General features: G+C 45.3%; 1 protein-coding gene across 2 annotated transcripts in view; it reads right to left on the bottom strand.

The window, feature by feature from the left end:
• Positions 1-790: 790 nt before the first annotated feature.
• The window catches only part of PAFAH1B2 (platelet activating factor acetylhydrolase 1b catalytic subunit 2), a 28,585-nt gene continuing 11,952 nt past the window's right edge, over positions 791-17,423 (bottom strand). For both annotated transcript variants that reach the window (XM_029572922.1, XM_029572923.1), the window contains exons 3-6: positions 15,273-15,362; positions 14,543-14,659; positions 12,933-13,055; positions 791-2,866 (exon numbers count right to left, since the gene is read on the bottom strand). In XM_029572922.1, the coding sequence (XP_029428782.1) occupies positions 2,588-2,866; positions 12,933-13,055; positions 14,543-14,659; positions 15,273-15,362 (609 nt within the window). In that variant the 3' untranslated portion in view covers positions 791-2,587. The remainder of the gene's footprint in view (positions 2,867-12,932; positions 13,056-14,542; positions 14,660-15,272; positions 15,363-17,423) is intronic.

The raw sequence follows: 17,423 nt of genomic DNA on the forward strand, positions 1-17,423 counted from the left end.
AGACCACTAGGTAATAGCTAAGCAGATTGTTTCAGCAATGGTCTACTAGGGACAATGGGTGCTGATGGAGAGTTTAGTTGGCAATTTGTGAGATTGGCCTATATTCATTACCCTAACCAGGGAACCCCATATGGAATATAAGTTGTTTTCATGTAATTCACTCTGTTTACTGCCAAGAATTATGAATGGTGAAGTTACAATATTTTTTAAATAACTAAGGAAATTATGACTGTAGGAAGCACTAGGCAAGCTGCTTCCCTATACTTCCAAGGCATCATCTATTACACTTGTAAAACAGCATGTTTGGGGAGAAGGGGGTACCCTTAACTAGTCATGTTAATAAAGATTAGCTGAGAGATCCTGAATAACCACTGTGTCACACAATCCTGTGATTTCTTCAGCACTTCATGGGCCTGTGTCATTTTATTACAAACTATCAATGAGAAGAGGATGCAGGAAACTGATCCCACACCTTTTGCCATTTTGTATCTCCCTTTATTCGATTCTGACATTTTATTTAGCAGTCAAGGCCTTTTATGGCCTACACAGTATGAAATGTGGCTGTTTTTCTTGGTTAAATTTAAGAAGGCAGAAGCCCAGAAAACTTTACAGTTCTATGATTTCCTAGAAATGAAATGTAAGACTCTGGCTCACCACATGTTCTAGGATAGAGAAGGGGGCTTTCCTATTCTCTCTAAAAGCCTTTCAGATTCATGGTTGCAGACAGAAGCACTTCCCATACATTCACACACGCACCATGACGCAAAGAAAATGTAAGCAGACGTTTCAGTGGTGGGCCATGACAAGAACAAGTTTTATAAGTAACAGTATTATACAAGACTATATTCAGTAGCCTGAGCAATGATTGACATTTCTTGCTGACCTGTTAAGTGAGCTATGAATGCCTGCTGAACACACACATTGGCTTCAATGCTATTTCTATTGTTTACATAAGACTTATATAAACTCATAGTAAAAGTTCACTTAGTCTAGTGTTCCAGTTACATAAGCAAATGTTCAAATCCTCTCTTCTCCCCACCGTTCACTGGGGACGCTCAGACTAAAACTAGTAAGAACGAGCATCATGCAGCACTGATCTCTCCTTTACTCAGGTCTGGTACTAACAGAAGTATACACATACACACAATGAAGAAATACACATCTTATTACACATGTAAGGCATAAAACTCCTTCTGGTCCTTTAACACGACTTGACCATGTACAGAGAGTATAATGAAAGAATGCATTTATCCAAATTCCCCATTTTTGATGTAAAACACCAGTGCCAGAGTATCAGACAATTCACAGAATGTGGAAGCACTCCCTCAGCACATGAATGGAAGCTGCAAGTCAAAGGGCATGCATTAGCGTGTAGGAGGTAAAAGGTGCTGCCAGATCTGAATGCATGCAGGCTGGGTAGATGGCAAATGCTACAGGTCTGCTTGTCTGCGAGTTTTTTTTAAGTTCAGGACATTTGTCATCCTTCCTCTGAATCATTTTAAATACCTACCTTGAGAGCTCTTCCAGCACCTTCCTAATCAAGCAACCATATTATCTGGAAGGCAGCTAGTGACACGCACAGCAGGGAGGACTAGATTCTGCTCTAGGTAGTACACCTGGTCCACTGGGCAGTGTGTGATGATGTTTGCAACAGACTTAACAATGCAGCTGCTCAAAGAGAAGCAGGAGAACTGAAAGGAAGCTGCTTTGATTACAACAAATAGACAGGTAAATGTTACTCCCTCTATGAACAAGAGGGATGGAGAATGACATAAGCAACACCACACAACCTGCTAACTCACATCACACCAAAAAAACAGCTTTCCATCACAGAAAGTGTGGGCAAGGCTCTGGCTCCAGCCTAAAAAGATTCAAAGCTGGCAGTGTGGAGAAAACCAAAAAGAGCTCAAGACCACACGATATCCACTGAAACTGAAAGCAAAACAGAGATGAGTGCTTTGACAAAGCAGCTGGAAAAGTCAGTGATCAGGAATACAAGAAAAATTAAAACTCACTTTTTTCGATTCCAGCATTTTGACCTCAATGTAAATGATAGTTTTAAAAAGCTAGACTGCTGAAAAATTAAAAAAAAATCAAGATTAGAAAATTCTGAATACTACATTTTTTTTTTTTTAAACACAAGGAATGTGATTCAGATAACAAGCTAAAATAAAGACAACGATGGGGGAAAGCACAGAGGAAGTAAAGGCTATTTCAATGTAGCTTGTGCTCATGAAAGCCAAAGAAAAAAGGAATCCAATGCTGAATGCCACGTCTTCTGGTTTTAAATTAAGCATTTATATATAAGGGAAAAAAAAAAAAAAAAACACATGGAAAAAAAATTCATTCCCTTCCTTCCTCTTTTACTAAGGTTTCCCTTGCCATTAAACATATATCAGCTTCTGAGCTGCAAAACCAGGCAAAGTTTTTTAGTCCATTCCCTACCACCCTGCCCCACCCCCCAACGCCTGACATGGACATCCAGTAACATTCTACAATGAAAAGTGCTCCAAACAAACAGCTAGGCAAGGGGGATGCTGTAGTGCCACTGATGGTGCTAGGATGCTGTAACACTGATCTGAGACAGTTAAGCCAGTGTGGCTTGCTTCTCCTCGGGTGTCTCCTCCAGCAGCTGCATGATCAGTTCATGGAGGGGCTTGCAGACCTTCGCATAGCCTGCAGCTGTCAGGTGCAGGAAGTCAAACATGTCATGGCAGGAGATGGTGCCATCCGAGTGCACGAAGCCCCCATCCATGTCCAGAAGCTGCACGTTGAAGAGTTTAGGGAAGGAAGACTTCAGAAGCTGGTTGACACGGGCATTTTTTTGCCGCAAGGGATTGGGCCTCTCACCACGAGGAAGCAGGCCCTGTGGAGAGAGAAGGCACAAATATGGAGAGTTTCTATACTATGGACATCTATTGTCTGTTAGCAGAACCATGCTAACACTATACATGATAAGAATTTTTTAAATTTATATAACACCTTCTGTGACACTTCAAAGCAGATTACAATCAGGTACTGTAGGTATTTCCCTGTCCTCAGAGGGCTCACAATCTAAGGAACTCGCTCAATAAGCCACGTTAAGCCGTTTACCACAATTTTGCACAATAAATGGCCTAATGTTTCAGCTCTAGACAGAGCATATTTAAATGAGCCGATTAGCATGCAAATGCAAGCTCATAATAGCTCTAAAAAATGTAAATCAAATAATTCAGCTAGCCAAAAAAAAATTTGCAAGTTGGGCTAACTTCAGGTCAAATAATGCAAGACTTGTAGCTAATTTCCCTCAGGAGCATTGGGATGTTAATGCATGGCCCAAGGCTCCCAGTGTCTCCCTGAAAATACACAAAAACTCTGGGGGTCTGCATGTGATAAAGTCAAAGTCGGGCAGCACCTTTTAAAAAATATATATAAGGGGTGCTCCGGGCCCCCACTGGACCATCAGGGATAGAACTGTGAGTTGGCAGGGTCTGGGGCAGGGCCTGACGCTAATAGAAACTTTTGTTTAAATTTCTACAACAGGCTGACTTCAGGGGTAGCTGTGGGAGGGGTTCATTTCAGATCCCCAGGATTTTTTTTTGTACTACTTTTGGTAGGGGGGACCTTGGGACTGTTGTTGGCCCTTTAAGCAATGGTAGTTCCACAGTCTCGGGGTTTCCACTGTGCGATCTTTGGTGGACATTTACGGCCACCATATTTTTCCCCAAGGTATTTAACTGTGAGGAAAATTACCGTGGGAATCGCAGAGCAGCAGGGCCCATTACTGCAGCTTTATAATTTCTTGAGGGAAAAGTACTACAGTTTAGTGAGCCCCTAAGTTTGTACCTGAGATAATGGTGGTTGAAGTGACTTGCCCAAGTTAACAAGGAGAAAAAGTGGAATTTGAACCCTGGCTTCCCTGGTTCTTAGCCCGCTGCTCTAACCACTTCTCCAGATCAAACATTTTCCCCTGACTTAGCAGCTGCCATCTGCTTCCACCTCAACACTACTAGACTATTAGAATTACAGCACTGAGCCTTCATTCACTCTGTCCACACTCAACTCAGAGATTCCAGCAATAATCTTTGCCTAAGGGACATAGACTGAGGCTCCCACTGGAACCTAGTATGCATGCATTCAGAATCTGGCCACATGTCACGATATGGCTGGTACCCCTTCCAGGTGCTTTCATAGCATGCCCGCCCCCTTGCAGGATTGAGAGGAAGAGGCTAGGCTTGAAAATCAAATCTGGGTCTCCTGAATGGTAGCAATGCCACTGAGCCATCAAAAAAGCTCCGTTAGTATTATTCTTAAAAAGCACTGAACATAAACTAAGAATAGGGAACAAGGATAATCAGTAGAAAGTGTAACATAGCCTCGATTCAACTCCCCATGTACTTCTTTTGGAAGAGTGCCAATTCTGCTTGCCACAAATCACTAACCATCTTTGAAAAGAAGTTCTCCTCTGCCCCCCAAAAATGTATCTTCATATATAGTTTGATAGAGCTAATTCCAAGTTATAAGGGACACAAACACAAACCACATGCACCCCCCCCCTCCCAATCACCACTCATCAAATCTGAAAAATGGAAACATCAAATGTCCCCACAAGGACATACTGCCCTCAAAGCGTGGAGGACTTAGATCCAGCATTTACATATAAAAACACAAACCACAACACTCAAGGCCATTTTACTCTGATAAGCTTCTGTTTGTATGAAACTAAGCTAATACGAGATGGCGATTATGTATGCAATTAATTGTGAAATACCGGCATCCATTGCCTCAAAGGTGGAGTTAATTCTGCTGTTAAGGGGAATACATGCGCTCAGTCTCGGTTCAATAGAACAAAGAGGCTTATGAGATCATATGACACAAAATTATTCCAAGTTGTTAAATCACCATTGGATTGTGAGAGGTTACAGGAGGGCCCTGCAATGCTGGGCAGCCAAATGGCAGATGAAACTTAATGTGGACAAGTGCAAAGTGATGCAGTAGGAAAAAGTAATCCAAAAACTGTGGTTACATGATGTTAAGTTCCATATTAGGAGTCACTACCCAGGAAGAAAATCTAAGCATCATCCTGGACAATACTTTGAAAACCTTGGTCACTGTGCAGTGCTAGTTAAAAAAAACAAAAAACCCCAAAAACAAATTGGAGAAATTAACCAGGTAGACTTGGGGAAAAACACTACTTATCCCTGGGCGTTAGCAGCAGGGGATTCTGTCAGGTACTTATCAGGATTGGCCACTGGTGGAAACGATACTGAGCTTGATGGACCCTTGACTTGACTCAGTATAGTAATTCTTAGGTTCTTGCTGAATGCCTGTGTACAACTTCGGGTGGCTAGACCCAGGTGCACCAAATTGTGTGTGGAGCGAGATGCTTGGGGGGAGGGGAGCATCTGACTTTTCTGCTTTTGATTGGTGAATGAATGACACGCGAGGATCACAAGAGGATGGCAAGTTAACACTTTTGCCATAGGAAATTCATGGGGATTGAGCGAGGCTATCTAAAATATCATTAACTTCTATTAGTTTTAAATCATCCGTATCACCAAAAACATTTTAAAATTCGCTAAGTAGTTCTGATTAAATTGGGTAGCTTGAACTCCAGAAGCGTGTAAATACAGCAGGTGCAGATGAGCTGTCTAGTTGAAGAATATTAGAAATCAAATAGTAATAATGTCATCAGCATTCAGTATGAGTAAGAAACTCAAATTTCCCATTAAATCCCTTTTTATTGATGTTACAGTGATTGTTAATAATTTATTCCTCATTCAGTGCCCCATGGAAAAAATCTTATGAAATTCAAGCTGTTGATTCTGTTGTGTACTGACCCAGAGAATACACCCTAAGTTTTGTGAACACCACATCTAACTCCTGTTCTAGTTTATGTAAGATGTCTGTAATATGATATTTGCCCCACTGTTAACAATCTGGATAGTCAAACTTGCAAAGACTTTATAATCTTTTTGTCCAAACTACACAAGATCTTATGCCTACCCTAAAATACTTTGTTCCTTATCCACCAGACCAGTCCACACGAATGGGTTTTTCTCCTCTACCAGCAGGTGGAGACAGAAGAAAAGCTTTACTGTACTGTTAGTACTTAAATTACTGTGCCACCTGCAGCCTGCTAGCATAACTGTAACAAAGCTAAATGAACCCTCATATGAGCAGGACAATTCCACACTTCTTGTGAAACTAAACATGCAGGCACCCCTTGGTATGAAAAACATTTCAAGACAACAGAACGCATATACATTAAAGTAAAATTGCTTACCTGCTAATTTTCGTTCCTGCAATATCCCAGGTCAGTACTGACAAGTAGGTTTATGCATCCCTACCAGCAAATGGAGGCAGAGAACAAAAACTTTGAGGCACTGCTACATAATAGAGAATGCCAACTGCAGATCCCTCAGCATTGACCTGTGCCCAAGCTAAAATTAGATAACATTTCACTTACCAGGGCAACCCGGAAAACCCAGGGTTGGAGCCACCTAGGCTGGAGCCCAACATAACTCCAGTACCAACACTATCTGACAATGGCTTAACTCAAAAAACATAGTTCAATTTGTAAAAAAAAAAACAAAACTCTGAAATATACAGCAGATAATACCAGCAACAATAGCAGGGCGGGTCTCTGAACTGATCTGTGGTATTACAGGAATGAAAATTAGCAGGTAAGAACCAAATTTTCATTTCCTGAACATACCCAGATCAGTCCAGACAAGTGGAATGTATTAAAGCATCCCTTCACCAGGCAGGAACCCCAAAGACACACTCAACACACTTTCACCAAAGGTCGTATTCTTTTGCTTGCGAACATCTAAAATCGGTAATGCTTGGTGAAAGCATGAAACGAGGACCACACTGCAGCCCTACAGATCTCTTGGGGAGACACCAACTGACACTCCACCCAAGAGGCCACCCATGCTCTAGTCAAATGTTCCTTAAGATCCGATGGAATAACACGACTCTTACAAATATAGGCCAAACAAATAGCCTCTTTCAACCAACGAGCCAAAGTAACTTTGGAAGCTTTCTCTTCTTTCTTCACTCCAAACATCACAAAAAGATGGTCCAATTGCCCAAAGGAATTAGTGACCTTCAAATAACGCAACAGAGCATGACGTACATCCAGAAGATGGAGTTCTCTACCCTCCAAAGAATCTCTGGACCATTCCAAAAAAACCCAGTAATTCAACAGTCTGATTCACATGGAAGGCAGAAACCACTTTCGGCAAAAAGGAAGGTAACATACACAAGGTCACCCTGTCGTTAGTAATACATAGAAATGGATCGCGACAAGAAAGAGCCTGGAGCTCCGAAATCCTCCTGGTGGAACAAATCGCCACCAGAAAAACAGTCTTCAACCTAAGGTCCTTCAGCGAAGCTCAGCCTAAGGACTCAAAAGGAGCCTCACAGAGAACCCACAACACTTAATCGAGGTTCAAATCTGGACACATCTTCCGAACCGGAGGATGCACATGCTTCACCTCCTTCAGGAATTGGATGACATTGGGATGGAAGGCCAAAGACTTGCCTCGCACTCTGTCCCTGAGACAACCTAAGGCCAAATCCTTGGACAAACCCTGCTGAAGAAACGACAAAATATGTGGTACTGTCGTTGACAAGAGGATCCAGCTGCTGCTGAAGACACCAGGCCTCAAAAACCTTCCAAACCCTGACATACGCCATGGAGATAGAAGGCCGTCTAGCCTGGAGTAGAAATTATTGGTTCCGAATATCCCTTCAAGCGCAAGCTCCGTCTCTCAAAAGCCAAGCTGCGAAACAAAAGTGATCCTCACGATCCGAAAATATGGGTCCCTGTCACAGCAATCCCAGCAGATGAGCTCCTGAAGAGGTTTGTCCACCACCAGATACACCAGATCTGTGACCAAAGACGATGAGGCCACTTTGGCACCACCAGCACCACTGATCCAAGATGTGCTTCTATGTGCCGTAACATTCAACCTATGAGAGGCCACAGAGGAAACACATACAGAAGAATACCTGTTGGCCACGGGCACACCAGAGCATCTAGTCCTACCGAACCGACTTCCCTTCTATGACTGAAGAACCTTGTCGACTTTGCATTGGCTCACGTCGCATGAGATCCAGCTGAGGAACCTCCCCATCTGGTGCAGATGCGATTCCAGGCTTCCGGGTACAGCTCCCACTCCCTGGGATCCAGCTGTTGACGGCTTAGGAAATCTGCCTGCATGCTGTCTACTCCTGCCACGTGGGAGGCCGTAATTCCCTTGAGGTGACACTCCGCCCACATAAACAATAGCTGAGCTTCCCGAGCCACACCGGGACTCTTTGTTCCTCCTTGATGGTTGATGTACACCACCACTGTCGCATTTTCCAAAAACATATGAACCATTCGACCCTGGACCAGAGGCAGAAACACTGCCAGGGCTCTGCGCACCGTCCTGGTCTCCAGACGATTGATGGCGTAGGCCATCTCAGTCACTGACCAAAGTCCTTGGGCAGATCGACGAAGGAATACTGCTCCCCAGCCCTTAAGGCTGGCATCCATGGTCACCACCACCCAATCCGGAGCCCCAAGGTCGCTCTTTGACAGCCATTATGAAAGACTGGACCTGGATTCTGCTAGAAGAGGCAACAGAAGATAATACTACTCCGACCGTGGATTCCACCTGGACAACAGCACCCTTTGCAACAGACACATGTGCGCAAAGGCCCATGGAACCAGATCCAGCCCCAAGGCCATGAAGCCCAGCAGGTGTAAGTAATCCCAGACCCTTGGCACTGGCAGGCGCAACAACCATGTCACCTGCAACTTCATCAATCTGTACACTGTCAGATATACTCTGCCCTTCTGGGTATCGAAGCGGATTCCTAGATACTGCAATGATTGAAACGGAACCAGGTGACTCTTTGCCACATTGATCACCCAACCCAGGGTGCCGAGGGCGTTCATCACTCATATGAATCAACTGCATTTCTCCTCTGTCTTCACCTAGATAAGCCAATTGTCCAGATATGGATGCACCAGAATCCCTTCTTATCTCAAGGTTGCTGCCACTACCATCATTACCTTTGTGAAGGTTCGGGGAGCCATAGCCAGAACGAAGGGAAGAGCTTGAAACTGGAAGTGCTGACCCAAATTTCTATGTAGAAATACTTTGGTGAGATCCAAAGAAGCCAGGAATTCTCCTTTGCGAACCACTGCAATCACCGTATGCAGTATCTCCATCAGGAAACGCAGCACACGCAAGCTTACATTTACCTTTTGCAAATCCAAAATAATCCCTTTTTTGGGACTACAAAATAGATGGAATACCTTCCCTATCCTTGCTTGCTCAGCGGCACTGAACTATGGCCTCCAAGCTTATCAACCTTTGTAGAGTTCCTTCTACAACTCCCCATTTGTTTCGAAAAGAGCAGGAGGACTCAAGAAAGGCATCCCTGAGCGGGTGAGAAAATTCTAAGGCGTAGCCATCTCTTACCAACTCCAGAACCCACTGGTCCGAGGTAATTTTGGCCCATGCTTCGTAAATACAGGACAACCTGCCCCCTACCACTTCCAGCGAGGAGAGGGCGAACCTGGTTTCATTGGGCATACTTACGCCCTCCGGTCCCCTGACTAGACCCGCTTCTGGGGGATCTGCCGGCACCCTGAAATGATTGCTGACGACTTGACAACTGCTTAGAACCAGAGGAAGAAGCCCCTCTCCCATACGGAAACCTCCTTGACTACCAAAAAAGGGAATGGGATGGAAAGAGCTTCTTATTGCCCTTCTTATCCTCCAGCAGTCTATTTCCCTTGGTTTCCTCAAGGGACTTCATCAGTTGATCCAGCTCCTCCCCGAAGAGCAGCTTCCGCCTTAAAGGAAAGATTGCATAATTAGTCTTGGACCATATGTCCGTCGACCAATTACGCAACCACAGATGGTGGTGCACAGGCACCACCGAGACCATGCTCCTAGCTGAAGTGTGCACTAAATCGTAAAACGCATCCACACATAAGTCACCCCAGCTTCCAGCCAAGCCACCTGGGCAGGGAAGAGCACAGTGGGTAAGGCCTGCTCCTGAGGCTTCTGAATCCAATACAAGCAAGCCCGCTGCATCATGCCAGCACACACCACCACTTGCAGACTTAATGCTGACACCTCAAACGTGCCCTTCAATTGAATTTCCAATTTGCGATCCTGGACATCCTTCAGTGCAGTGGACCCCACCACCGGATCATAGTCTTCTTAGTCACCACCAAGACCGCCACATCCACCTTAGGAGTCTTAAGGCGGTCCAAATACTCTTCCAGCAAAGGTAAAGCTTTGCCATCGCCCTACTGACCTTCAAACCTGCTTCCGGGAAAACCCACTCATGGTTAATGAGCTTCTGAATCTTTTTAGCTTTGGGGAAGGTACTAGGTGGACCTCGCAGACCATCCAGAACTGGACTGAGACCCTCATTATCCGACTCCTCCTGAGCTACCTTCACCCTCAATTCCTCCAACACCTAGGGAATGAGAGGCCGAAGCTCCTCCTTTGTAAACAGGCGGACCACCCGAGGGTAGTCTCCCTCAGCTCCAGAACCCTCCACGAGGTCTGGATCGTCCTTGCCCACATCCGGATCTGGGTTCTGACCCCCATCCGGGTCCACTCCCTGAGGAGACGCAGCATTCTCCTGCAGCTCATCTGAATCATCCAGATCCTTGGGGGTATCCTCCACACTAGCGCCACACAACCCAAGACGCTAGTCAACATGCCCAGAGGTCTTTTGGACATCCCTGGATCTCCTCTCTCCTGCACTCTTCCTAGCCAGGAAAGCCTCATGCATGAGCAAAACAAATTTGGGGAAAAATGGTGTGGACCATCAAATCCCTGCTCAGGAAGACTAGATTACGAATCTGCTCCCTCCTCCTGACCATCCCCAGGCTCCTGCCCCACAGGAGAGAGAGAGAGGGGAGGGGAATCACCGGATTTCTGGCCGGCCAGGGTCCCCTGGCTGCAATCCCCCTCAGAAGCAGGAGATGCAGAGACCCCCACCTTGGTCCCTGCTGCGGGCCTCACAGAGCGAGAAACCCTCCTGGCCTTGGAAGCCTTACCAGAGGATCACTCCCCCCCGAAGCACATCCTGAGCAGAAGGAGTGGGAGTTTAATTGGGCAGACCAAAGCCCACAGGTCTTACAAGCCTCCATGCGCGGCTTCTCCACCATGAGGCCCGCCCAACATGCTCCGGCGCGAAAAAGGCCGCACCACGTGGTTGCCCTGCTGAGCTGCAGAGACACGCTGCCGCACAGACACAGATGGCTCGCGGGAACAAACGGCAGCGGCCTGAACGGCACATGCCAAAAGCAGCACACCGCAAACTTTCCCTGTCGGGAAAAAAATGAAGCCTCTCACAGCACTTTTAGCTCCCACTCTCCTACTAATCCCCTCTTTTTTTTTGTTTTTAAAAACGAAAAGCAACAAAAAGGATACTTCCCTGAACACAGCCAGCAGCGGGCAGGAGGGGACTTTGGGATACGAAGAGGGAGCCAGTCCTCTGGCTATCAGGGTTACCAGAGGTAGCGGGCCACAACAGCCAGGGGTATCTAAACCCCCATTCGCCTGGATCAATCCAAGGGATGGGCCACCAAGGAACCTGACACCTCAGGGAGCAGATCCAAGTCTCCAAATCTCCTAGACTCCAGAATCAGTCAGGACTGCAGGTTTACACCTCTACCATCTGCTGGAGACAGAGAAATACTGAGGGACTGCAGGTGGCACTCTTGATTATGTAACAGTGCCTCAAAGTTTTTGTTTTCTGCTTCCATCTGCTGGTAAGGATGCATAAACCCACTAGTCTGGACTGATCTGGGCATGTTCAGGAAAGTAGAAATACAGCATAGAGACTTCAAACATAAAGGGTGGTACTCTGAACTGGTCTGGTAGGACCAAAGGAAAGCAATAGGTAGGTAAGAACCAAATTTTTCCTTCCTTATTGTCCATCAGACCAGTTCATACAAAGGGATGTACCCAACCCACCCTAAACTGGGAAACACCAGTTTGCAAGCCCTTCCCAAAGGCTTTGGCGTTGGAGGTATGGACATCCAGTTGGTAATGTTTGACAAAAGTGTGTAAAGTCGACCAGGTCGCCACCCTACAAATATCTTGTGGTGACCCCAAATGATACTTCACCCAAAAAACCGCTTGAGCTCTAGTAGAATAAGACCCTTGGGAACCTCCAAATGTAAACAGGTGTAATCGTCTACGTAATCTACCGAGCAACATAAGCTTTAGAAGCCATTTTGCCCTTGCTGTAACTGCTAAATATAACAAAGAGATGGTCCAATCTACGGAATGCATTCATGACCAAACATCTGAGGAACAACCTATGCACATCCAGTACATGTAACTCTCAAGACCTCTGACTACTTAAATGCAGGCAACTCCACCAACAATGAGATGAAAGGAAAGTACCACTTTCAGCAAAAAGAATGGGACTGTATGGAAGGAAACTCTGTCCTCTGAAAACTGGAAGAAAGGATATCTGCATGGCAGTGCCTGAAACCCGGAAATGCGCCTAAGCTGAACAAATGGTTACCCAAAATACTGCCTTCAAAGTGATATGTTTCCAAGATGCTCAAAGGGAAGATTATACAAGGCTCTTAACACCAAACTGAATTTCCACGGGACATCAAAACCCTGATTGGCTTGAGTTTCACCAGAAGTTTGGAATTCCCCTGCTCATACGAGGGGTTCATTGAGATTTGTTACAGGCATGCTGGCAGGCCACAGGTGGCACTGTGACTTAAGTATCAACAGTACAGTAAAGCTTTTTTTTTTCTCTTTTCCATCTGCTGGTACAGTAGAAAATCCCATTCGTTTGGACTAGTCTGGTAGGAATAAAGGAAAGAAAATTAGCAGGCAAAACACACATTTTTATTCCTAACTACTGTTAATGTTTTCAGTATATCATAACATGCTGCATACCATGACAATAATTTTTGCTTGAGGTTGAAGTGTGTTAATCAGCTGTACAATGGCCTCGATCCCACCTGCTACCTCCTCTGCTGTGTTTTCATGGTTGTTTGTTCCAATCCAAAGGACAATGACCTGGAAACAGCAATATAAAACAGCACTGAATTCACCATTCACGTCATAAAAATTCAAACAGAAGGTTTGAATGGCATTAGGGTCTGTGGTAATTTTCTTCCAGGTCAATGACTCACAACCTTTTTGCACTGCAAGGCACCACAAGAATTTTCAAAACTGGTGAGCAGTACTATTTGGATGCTGATCCCATGCATGGCGAGATAAACAGCAAAGGCATGCTGGCTCGCCAGTTTTAAAAATGCAGATGTTGAATGGAAGGAGCTGCAATGCCTCAAAGACATGATGAGTCACAGTGGCTGGCTGAATTAACCTGCCAGTTGCCAAAAAAATGAGAGAGCACTCCACGGCAGTGGCAGTTGAAAGAGCTCATCCTGCCAGCCATGAAGACATGAGAAAGCTGGTGGCAGTTGGCAGAGCTCATCCTCCAGCTGCAAAACAAAGACGACCCATGTGCAGCACCTACAGGAGCAAGACTTGCTGGCACAGATGGCTCCCGTGCATCAGAAAACGTACAGGCCAGCACTTCCTAAATACTGATCTCACAATACGAAAATAAGCTGAAGAGGTAGGGAAAGAGATACTGGGGAAGGGGTGGAGGGGAGGGACAGAATAGTGAACGCTGAGAAAGGGGAGGAAAAAGGAGGAGAAAAATGAAGAGTTGGTAGAGGCAGGGGATAAGAAACTGGATGTGAAAGAATACATTATAGTGATGAAGGATGATGTGGAGATGGAGGAATTAAAAGTGATGAGATTAGGAAAGAAATAGTAGGATAGAGAAAAAAATACAGAGTTACAAGAAAAAAAAGATAGCTTCTTTTTTTCTTATCTTCACTGCTGAGATAAGAAAAAATGGAGAGAACTAGGGAGAAGGGAAAAAGATGGAGCTAGAGTCCATGGTAGTGGTTCACGGCATTGCAATGGTAGAAACCGATGATAGGAAACCTTACCCTCATCCCCAAAGTCGATGTTTTTCTGCAGTCCAGCCCTGGGTCCAGCACTACTCAGGACAGAAGACAGGTAGGGCTGGGTGGTGAGAGGCTAAGAAACCAGGTCTGGGAAAGAACAAACACCTCCCAGCCAAGTACTTTTTTTGTTTAGAAAATCATCTCTACATGGGGTGACTTCTGTTATCTCAATCTGTCACTATGTATACAGATGCAGGCCATCGGAGTGTTAAGGAAGAGAACAGGAAAGCAGTTCTCTCTGCTCCTATACTCCTCAAACTTAGCAAAATATTGGGAAGCCTTAGAGATACCAAAGAAGCAAGTGGCCTATTTTGGTTGCTAGAAGCTCTGTTGCAGTTGCAGGTGGACACTGAAAGATGGGAAGTTAAGCTTTCCAGCAAGTTGCATGCTCCAGTTCCTGCCTCTGTGCCAAAACAGAATCCCATATGGAAGATAAAGCCACCCCTACACTCCTTTCACAAAGAAAACACCTCAAAGAAGGTGAGTTAATAAGAATTGATGAAGGTAGTCACATCGCTGTACCTTGGGTTTGATATTTTCTAGCTCTCCATTCTGCAACCTCCATAATACATGTCTTGTTGTGTCGCCACCAATGCCAAAATTCAGTGCATGGAGTGGGGAAAAAAGCTCTCTCCATAGCTAAAAACAGAGGAACATTTGTTAAATATCCAGGCCAAAGATTAACCTTAATCAAAGCCCATATTGTAAAGGTAATTTAACTTCAACTGAAATTAAGGCAAAACCTTTATATGTCCTTCCAGGGCTCTGCATCTAGTTAGTTAACTATTCTGGATGAGAAATAGAGCAGCCAGATAATTTAAACACAAAGAAAAGCAATGAAGCATGTCTATAACAGACCTAGTCTCTAAAAGGTGATAACTATTAGCCTCCAAACTATTTCTGCCCTCAATTTTAACCTCCCCCCCCCCCCCCCCAAATTGTTTCACACCAGAAGCACTGGGAACTAAATCTACTCAGTTTTCTGTGTAACAAAGGCCAACTGAGCAAACAGTTACAAGCTGCAACCTGCCTGCTATGTCATCAACTCTACATGACAGAGTTTACAACCACTCTGTCAGATCATAACTAGAGAAGGCATGCTGGGAAAGGTTACCCAGCAGTAACAAATACTAGCAACATTTTTATATTTTCTTTGTATACAGCTACCCTTTTTTCTCAACTTGGAAAAAAGTGTGGAAGCTGAGAGTCACACGTTTCCAACTGGCTCCCTGTTCCGGCTTAAAACTGTTACCTCATACTGCTGGAGAAGCTGCACCATGGAGTCACCCACAAACAACACATCTGGCTCTTTGTCTTTGCAGTCCAGCACAAACCGGAGGTGCTGCAAACAAAACAAAGGAATGGAAAAGTCACAGGAATTTCTGGTTTTGTACCTGACTGAAAATAAATCACTTTTAATTTGTCAGACAGACAATCACCTTCCTAAACACTGCTGTACCTCTACAGAAAGAAAGGAAAAATCCTTTATTTTTATTTTAGCATATCAGAACATTTTTAACATGAATATATTGTTAACCTAAGAAAGGAAAAGTCCTGACCGTTGACAAAGTACAGCCTGTGAGAAGCATAGCTATCACAAACTAAATTACACCAGCTAATAAACATACTGAGACAGGCTGCATGACAAGCCTGGAAAATTCCATTAGTGCATGTCAGTAGGTGAAGCCCATGCGCCAGATGGTGTGGTCCTACCTACAGGTACTTGGCTTGACGGCGGCAACCCTGGAAGTAGCGTTGTGGGTGAGGGCGGTCGATCCTCTTGAGTCCAGGAGAGGATGAAAGGAGCCCTCCTTGGTCACAACAAAATAAATAGAGTAGTGCCCCATACTTTCTTGAGACGTGAGCACACCCCTCAGTCTGAGGACCCTTTGAAGCATGAATGCCACTGTCTGCTTCTTCTGCGGGGAGTGGCAAGGGGACACCATGAACACTTCCTGAGGAATACTATGAAATTCCAGGACATATCTTTCTCTTATCACCTCCAGGACCCACCTGTCTGATGTGATCTCGATCCCCTTCTGAAAAAGAGAGAGAGATATCCCCTACCTCATGCTCCCAAAAGTGGGTCGGCACACCTGCATTGGGAGGTACGGGAGGATCCACTAATCGAGCCTATTGCAAACGCCTGGATCCTGCAGCACGAACTCTCATGATGAGGCTGTGCTGTGCCTGATTCTTATCCTCTGGCAAATGAGGATCTGAAGATTCGCTCCACTTACCGGCCAGGTTATCCAACTCGTCAAACAAAAGCAAGCCATTAAAAAGCAATTTGGCAAGATTACCCTTGGAGATTGCAGCCAACCAATTTCTCAACCATAACTGGCACTTGGTCACCACAATCAAAGTCACCCCTCTGGACAAGATGCAGACCAAGGCACAGCCTGCATCAGCCAAAAAGGCAACAGCTGGTACCATAACAGTGCTAGGATTTATGCCAGAGTCAGTAACATCCTGGGATAGAAGTAAACAAGAGTGAGCCACCAAGGAACAACTTGAAGTGATGCAAGGTCATTGCCTGCACAAGGATAGTCTCAATTTTGCTAACATGAGCACCCTTCAAGGCCTTTCCCCCTTTCAAGGGAATAGTGGTCCACTGGGAGACTGCACACACAAATGCATCTACCTTTGGAAAATGGAAGTGCTCTCTCGGCACTGGATCCAGAGAGTACAGGTCTTCCAAAATCCAACCCCCTTTGGAAATAGCATCTGGGGGCACCACACTCAAGCTCAATCAATTCTAGAATGGCTTCCATCACGGGGAAAAAACAAGAGCCTTTACACAAGGAAACCAAACTAGGATTTCCCCTTGGCTCAGAAAGGAATCTGCCCTAAGAACTCCAAGCATCGTCAAGGTCTAGAAAAAAAAACAGAGCTGGCAGTTCATCTCTATGAAAGAACCGTCACATAGCTCTTTATGACTCCAATTGGGTGGGGGAGGGGGGTCCCATCCTCAAGAGAGGCAGGACCAGTGCCATTCTCAAAGCCAGCCTGAGCTCCATCCAGAGGATCCGCTGTCCCTCAAGGGATCCTGGGAAAAAAAAAAAAAAGTAGAAGCATCCAGACTGACAGGCATCTGAGGACTACTTACTGAGCCACCTTCCTCTGCTGAAGAACAATTAGGGGAGGGCAAAGATCAGGCGCCCCCACCTGAGTTATCTTCAACCAGACCACATCCAGCTAGAAGAACCAGGCTCAGCCAAAAACAGGGCAAGACAAGGCACTCTGAGCCTCCAAGCAGTGCTTGCACAAAGCACCAGGCACTCCAGGAAGGAGATGCCTGAAAAGAACAGGCAGTGCAAGAATAAGGCACAGGCAATATCATGGCCGATAATGCGCTGAGCAACAGCTGGAGGCGTGCGTCTAGCTGTTTTTGTTTTGTTTT

This window comes from Rhinatrema bivittatum, chromosome 12, assembly GCF_901001135.1.
Source record: "Rhinatrema bivittatum chromosome 12, aRhiBiv1.1, whole genome shotgun sequence".
In the NCBI taxonomy this organism is placed as follows: domain Eukaryota; kingdom Metazoa; phylum Chordata; class Amphibia; order Gymnophiona; family Rhinatrematidae; genus Rhinatrema; species Rhinatrema bivittatum.